Consider the following 7,069-nt stretch of genomic DNA (forward strand, 5'->3'; position numbering starts at 1 on the left):
TTTTTTTTTTTTTTTTTTTTAAGTCTTTTTTATTTTATTTTTATTTTATTTTTAAGATTTTATTTATTTGAGAGAGAATGAGAGAGAGAGAGAGCACATGGGGGGGGGGAGGGTCAGAGGGAGAAGCAGACTCCCTGCTGAGCAGGGAGCCCGATGCGGGACTCGATCCCGGGACTCCAGGATCATGACCTGAGCCGAAGGCAGTGGCTTAACCAACTGAGCCACCCAGGCGCCCTTTGGATGGTTTTTAATGAAAATCCACGACCACCCGGATTCAGTATCTAGGTTTTGCACATTTGCTCCTCCTGCTTTTTACAAACCTCTTTTCTTCCCTTTCCCTTTTGTGCTGAAATCCCAGACATGACTTACTGGTTCGTGCCTCTGTATGCATCTTTGTAAAAAACTGGATCACAACAAGTTTTTAAAGTTGCCTCTTGAGGCCGTGGGCCGTTGTAGCCAGATGGGGAAGTATGTGTGCTGTTGTAGCTGTGGGCCACATTTTCTCACGGGAAAAGCTGTTAAGTTTGGGATTGCTTTGTTGGCAGAGAAAACAAGTATACACCTACGATCCGCGATCTCAAGGCTCTGCAATCATTTCACTTGGGTCCCTGTGCCATGGGGCGGTCATCGGGCCATGCAGCCGCATCCCGGAGCGCGGGTTGGTGTGAAGGCCAGGCCTCCCGGAAATCCGGTTGCCCTGAATCATGCGCTCAATGCTGGCTCAGTCCCTAAAGTACTGGACTGGAAATGGGATGGTCTCTTCCCTTATGCTAAAGGGAGGCATTGAAATCATCCTTTGGCTTTAGAACTTGTTAAACGTTGTATTTGTTGTTTTTAGGATCTTGCCAAGGAGCTGGGTTTTACGAAGATTAACAGATCTGTAGAAAGGATATCTTGAACCATGTCTTATTTGGCTTCTCGTTTTTTCCTCCTTATTCCCTCTTCGTGCCGCTAAACACGCAGGTCCGTCCTGTCGTGACGGCATGTCGGGAGGAGCACCTCTTGCCTGTGCCTGGGTTGGTGTGCCGCCAGCCCACCTGCCCTTCTGCAGCGGGAAGTCTGACATGGGTGTCATGGGGCCCAGTCAGGGCGTGGACAGGCTGCATTCCTTCTGGAGGCTCCAGGGCAGAATTGCTCCCTGCCTTCTCCAGCTTCTAGAGGCGCCCCTGCTCCTTGGCTCGTGGCCCTCCGCCCTCTCAGAGCTGGCGACGGTGTATCTCTTCGACCCTTCCTTGCTTCCCATCTGTCTCTGATTTTCAGGGTTCATGTGATGAGGTTGAGTCGTCCTGGGTGACGTCGCCTCAGAATCAGCAGTTAGCAACTGTGTTTCACCTGTAGCCCGAATCCCCCTCTGCCGTGGAGGGTGACACAGGCAGCAAGGAGGGTGTCATCTGGGGGTCGTTGCTCTGCTGATCACAGTGTGGTCCGAGAGGCCAGTTTCAAGAACTGTCAGCCAGATGGCCTCTTTTTGCCAAGATGTGTTGAAAATTTATCATTGTTTTTCTCATTTGGGTTTAAGGAGTAGTGTGTGCATTCCATGCTGTAGAATTTAACCTGCTTCTAGATTAAATTGTACTGACTGAACTTTGCAATTCTGGGGACATTTTCCTGAGGGGTAAGTGACAGCCATTGTGAAGTTTGGATAGAGATCATCTCCCTGCGGGGCTTTGTGTTTCTGCAGAAGTGTGGCCTGCTCCCACTGGACCCCCGCGAACCTGCAGAAAGCGGGTCATCTGAGCCAGGTGCCTTGGACGTTCCGCGGTGCCCAGCATGCTGGCTGAACTCCGGGCTGCCTGCACTGGCCCGCCCGGCTTGGGGGCGGTCCGCGGGCTCAGCGGTGGGAGCCAGGACACAGTGTATGAAGTGATGGCGGGCCGTGTGTCGGCTGAGCCTGGCGGTTCCTGCAGGGATGCTGTCCCCCCCCCGACCCCCCCCGCCAGCAAGCAGGATGGACAGATGCCTCTGAGAGTTCGGGTCGACCCGCCCCCAAAACAAAACAGAATGAAAGCTAGGCCTCCCGATTCCCTGGAGCGTGGGCGGCGGGAGGCCAGATGGGGGAGGCTCCTGAGCTCAGCACGTGCTCTGTGCGGGGCATCCCTGTCTTCGTGGCCCTGACTTACATGGACACGGTGGGAGGCTGGCACACGGCTGGTTATAGGGAGGCAGTGGGAGCAGGACATGGCCGCTGGGGCAGGACTGAGAGGACATGGAGCCCACGCACCACGCATCTGGGTGTGTCTGATAACTCAGAGTAAAGCTAACAGATGCGGTGACCGTGAACAGCATGGGTCTGCTTACATACAGACTTCTTCGATAAATGCAGTACAGTCCTGGAAACATGTTTCTTCCTTACCATTTTCTTAATAACTCTTTTCTCTGGCTTACGTTTTGTTAGGATACACTTATGTTATAGCTGAGGTTTCCGGTCAGCAGTAGGCTGTTAGTCCTTAAGCTTTTGGGGAGTCCGGAGTTATAGACGGATCCTCGGCTACGCAGGTGTTTGGTGCCCCTAACCCGTGTGTTATTCACGGTCAGTTGTACCAAATAAAGTCTGTCCTGTCCTGTCCACACTTTGTCCAGGGTGTCTTCACAGGGACCTGGAGGCCAGGGGTCTGCTCCAGACTGGGCCCTCGGGGAGCCTCACCGTGGTCTGCCTGCTTCCTTCAGGTTCTGGCTGTGCCCTGCGTTGGGGGGCAGGTGTCTCTCTTGGGTCCAGAGGTGTAGGTGTCAGCCAGGAGGAGGAGGGCGCAGAGAGGCCCTTCGGGGCCCAGAGCAGCGGAGTCCCTGCCCGCAGGCAGCCCCCGGGACACTGGTTGGGCGGGATGGGAGTGAAAGCACAGGCCCCATGCAGATGGCGCTCTTCGTTTTCTTCCCTTCTCGTAGGCAGCTGATGGCACAGGAACCCCTGGAAAAACTGGGATTTGGAGATTTGATCGGTGGGAAACCAGAGGCAAAAACTTAACTTCTAATGGAAGGAAGACCACCAGCTTCCCCGTGTTCCGGGACAGAGCTATCGTGCAACCTTGTCAGCTGGCGGCTAGTGGTTAGGTGCCGTGACATAGAAGCTTCTGGAACACCCTCCTTGACAGAAACAGTTCATCCTGATGTTTCCCAGGTTATTTTGAAAAATTATTGTTGGTTTTAGATCTCATTTTCCCCCAAGAGTGTTAGGTTTTATCTTTATGTCGCGCGTGGCAGACTTTCTAGGGAGACCCGTGGCGGGCAGGAGGTAGGAGTGCGGAGTCACGCCCGCTTGGCCAGGGGACGCGCAGCCTGGGTGACACGGTGACTCCACGGCGTGATACTGTGCGTGGCTTCCCGGCTTCCCGGTGCCGGCCCGCTGAGTGCTCTCAGCTTCGCCCTCCCACAGAGACACGGATACCGGGAGAAGCCGTTCCTGGCAAGATGGTTTCCTTGTTGTGCTTCTTTACACTGGTTCATTTCCTGTTTCTTTTTTTAAACAAAATACAGAGTATAAACTTGGAGAGATCGTCTGGCTTTTGACCTATTCGACTTAGTGATGTTTTTCTGGTAATGTCTGAACACCAAGTATCTTTTAACCAAAGGCTCGTTTTCTGCCAGGTGCAGACTGTGTTATAGTTTAATTATAAGGCTCTGTCTATTGTCACTGGGAAACAGGGTGTCAGGACATGTGTAGTTTGCCTCACACACGTGGTCCCCCAGCGTCTCCCTCTGAAAGAACATCCAGTCTGACACGTGTCAGGGCGACGGTCCCTGGGCGTCTCGTTAGCCAGAGCCGCCACCAGAGTTGCCTGCAGTCATTTAAACCTCACACGTCCTCAGGCCCTAGCCGGGATTTCTGGGCGGCCTCCGTACGTGGCCAGGGTTCAGGCCCACGCACGGACTGCCACGTGTGTGGGTCTGGGCCCGCCGCTGCCTTCCCTGGCTCCCAGCCAGCTGGCTTTGGTCCCAGTGTGGCTAATGGAAGACGGCGGACACATCCCCACCCAGACAGTGACCCTGGGGGGGACAGCCAGCCATGACCCAGGTCTGGGCTCCCGAAAGTCGCCACTGCCCACTCCTCGGCCGTGGGTGGTAGAGGCGTGTCCGTGTCCAGTTCTCTGCCTTCAGCTCCTCAGTTTTCAGTCCTTCCGTGGTGGATGCGTCTTGGCTTAGACCCTCCCTGACGTGAGTCCCTCCCGCGGCTGGTGCCACGTCTGTGGTGCTGACTCTGCCCCGTTCACCATATGGGTGGCTTAGCATCTCCTGCGCCCACTGTGGTTTGTCGCTGTTGAGTATTTGGTCTCTGTCTTACCCTGTCATGTGCTACAGACTTTTTTCACGTTGTCGTCCAGTTGGTGAAGTATCTTGGCTTTTATCACCAAACAGAGCCATGAAACTAGTTTGTGTCTGCTGACTGTCCAGAATTACGTATGCACAAGGTTGTTGGTGGGGCCTTGTTTGTAGTTACAAAACACTAAGGTGACCCAGATGCCCACCCGTGCGAGCTTTCAGTGACCTGCGGCTCACGTGGCAGGGAGCGCAGAATCTGAAGTGACACGGCTGACCTCCCACCCCAGGTGCTGTACGTGAGAAAGCAGACTCTGGAAGCACCTGTAGTAACAAGGAAGACGGGAAACCAGAAGTAGCTGCACGTTTGTGCAAACACGAAATTGAAGAAGGACAAAGCAGACACTGAGGAGGATGGAGGATGGTCGCGGGTGTGCCATGTAGCTCTGCCTCTGAGCCGGATTCCTGTTCCCCGTGCTCAGAAGTGACACCGCGGTGGGGGTGGGGCATAGCGCCCCCTGCAGCTGTGGAAGGCAGGAGTCGGACCGGGCTGGGGACGAGAAGACACGGTCTGTTCTCTGGCCAGCTCTGGAAGCGAGTGTTCTAGGACCGGAGAACTGGGGAGCGCAGAGAAGAGCCGGGATCTTGGGAGTCCCTGTTGCGTCACAGGTAGGGTGGCCGGACAGAGAGACGGACTTAGGTGTTGTGCGTGCACCCATGTGGGCACCTGCCGGCTCTGGCAGCCAGGGGCCTCGAGCAGCGACACCTGCAGCAGGTGCACACCCACGCCCCGTCTCGGGCCGCGGCTGGGGTGCTGCTCCCCACGGCTGGAACCAGGCTCCTGAAGGGCTGGCTGGCACCCGGGCCAGAGTGGGAAATCAACCTGAGCCCGGACCACTTTGTGTCAGAAAGTAAGGAATTGCCGGAAATACACTGGGGGCTTGTTGGAAGCCACGTCTGGGCCAGTTTGAGCCACAGAATATTGTACCGGGTTAGTCTTCAGAATCAGTGACTCTGCACGAGTCCACGCTGACAGTATGACTACTGGGATCCCTGTCGGTGGGGGAGAGACAGCTCCTGGCGGTGGTCTGTCCCCCACAGAAATAGCAGGGGGGACGGCAGTCCCACACAGCCACAGGGGCTGTCGACGAGAACCGGCCGGGGGCCTGGAGTCGGGCCGAGTGTGCCTGGTCTGGGGCCTCCCTCAGGGTGCAGCAGAGACGTCGGTGTGGTCATGCTGGGCGACCTGCCCACGGCTCGTGTCCCCCTCTGACGCCCTCCTGGGGTGTTCTTACCTCACTGCAGTGAGCAGACTCCAGACAACACACGGTCTGCAGAGTGAAGACCGGTGCTCTTCACAGGTGTCAGGGTCCTGAGAGACCTGGGGCCCGGGGAGACAGACCGACGGCCACGCGGGCCCCGGGCCAGGAAGGGCAGTGACGGGCAGCCGTTGGGGCCCAGCGATGTGCAGGCTGTTACCAGGACGCTTGCATTCTTGTTCTGTGGTTATGTAAGGTGGTGGTTGGGGAAGCTGGGCATATGAACTCTGTCCTATTTTTGCAAATTTTTGGGAGTCTAAAATTATTTCAAAATGAAAAAAGTAATTTGCATTAAACTGGTTGAACTTTCCGTATGCGTGGTTGAGTAAATTCTCATTCTGAGGTGCATCCGGTGGATTTCGAGGCAGGTGATAAGACAAATGGTTTCAGCAAGTGGGGGAGGAAGCGTGCGAGGAGAGGTCGCGGACAGCTTCCCCGCGCAGCCTTTGATTTTCCAGATCTGAGTTGTCAGCCGCATGGTGCGTAGGGTGCAGACGTCCTGTCCATGCCAGAGCACCCAGTCCTCCGGCCTTGCTCACGTAAAGCGCCCGCACACTGGTTGCAGGAAGCCAGCAGCGGTATTCAGAGGCGCCCAAAGACACCTTCCAGAACGTTTTCCAAGTGTTCTCACGCGGGAGATAGGCTGGGGAAACCGGGCCTCCACGGTCAGGCCTGGGCCCACAGCCACCTTCCCTGAAGATGAGCCCCTCAGTCTGCTTCCGTCCGGCCCCTGGGGTGGGGCACGCCAGATGTGACACGGCCTCAGCCACCTGAGAGTGTCCAGGGGCGCTCGGGGTGTAGCGCTGGGGTTCCCTCTGCCCAGGTGTCCCACCATCAAGAGCAAGACGGACTCTCCCCTCCATGAAGCGTCCTGTGCTCACTTAAGTCACCGCAGACCCAGTGTACGTGTAGACAATACAGATTTATGATCTTACGTCATAAATAGGCCGACAGGGCTGTGTTTCTTCGGGGCTCTGGCCAGAGTCTGTTTCCTTGTCTTTCCGGCTTCTAGAGACTCTCACGTTCCTTGGCCCAGGGCCCACCCTCCAGGAGAGCGTCCTCTCTGTCCTCACCTGTCCCTCCCATCTTCTCCCTGACTCTTGACGCTCCTGCCTCCTCACCAGGACCCTCCTGATGACACTGCCCACCCAGATAATCCAGGGTCCCCTGCCAGCCCAAGATCGTTAACCTGACCACCCCCTGGAAAGTCAGATTCACGGGGTCTGGCCAGGGACGCGGATGTGGATTCTGAGGACCGCACTGCCCCACACCGCGAAGAACCCTAGCAGTGATGTGAGGGGGACATGGAAGCATGGGGCCTGGATGGGCCTTGGAGCCGAGCTGCTGGATGGTGAGTAGCTCACGCATGCCCATGTCCAGAAGACGTGCTCTCACACGGCTGTGAGGCTTTGCCTCGTTATCTGCAGCAACCCAGTCATGGATCGAATTTTCTCAGGGCTGGGTTTAAAGCCCATATTTTTCTGAAATCTTTGGCACTT

General features: G+C 56.1%; 1 protein-coding gene across 2 annotated transcripts in view; it reads left to right on the forward strand.

Moving 5' to 3' along the window:
* Positions 1-3,402, forward strand: part of LOC110571955 (cytochrome c oxidase assembly protein COX19) — a 5,642-nt gene extending 2,240 nt beyond the window's left edge. Inside the window, exon 3 of one of the 2 annotated variants that reach the window (XM_044915191.1) lies at positions 2,888-3,396. In XM_044915191.1, the coding sequence (XP_044771126.1) occupies positions 2,888-2,962 (75 nt within the window). In that variant the 3' untranslated portion in view covers positions 2,963-3,396. Of the gene's footprint in view, positions 1-2,883 lie in introns of both variants that reach the window. The other variant, XM_021680163.2, reaches the window with a different exon arrangement.
* The last annotated feature ends 3,667 nt before the right edge of the window (positions 3,403-7,069 follow it).

Source organism: Neomonachus schauinslandi, chromosome 5, assembly GCF_002201575.2.
Source record: "Neomonachus schauinslandi chromosome 5, ASM220157v2, whole genome shotgun sequence".
Lineage (NCBI taxonomy): Eukaryota > Metazoa > Chordata > Mammalia > Carnivora > Phocidae > Neomonachus > Neomonachus schauinslandi.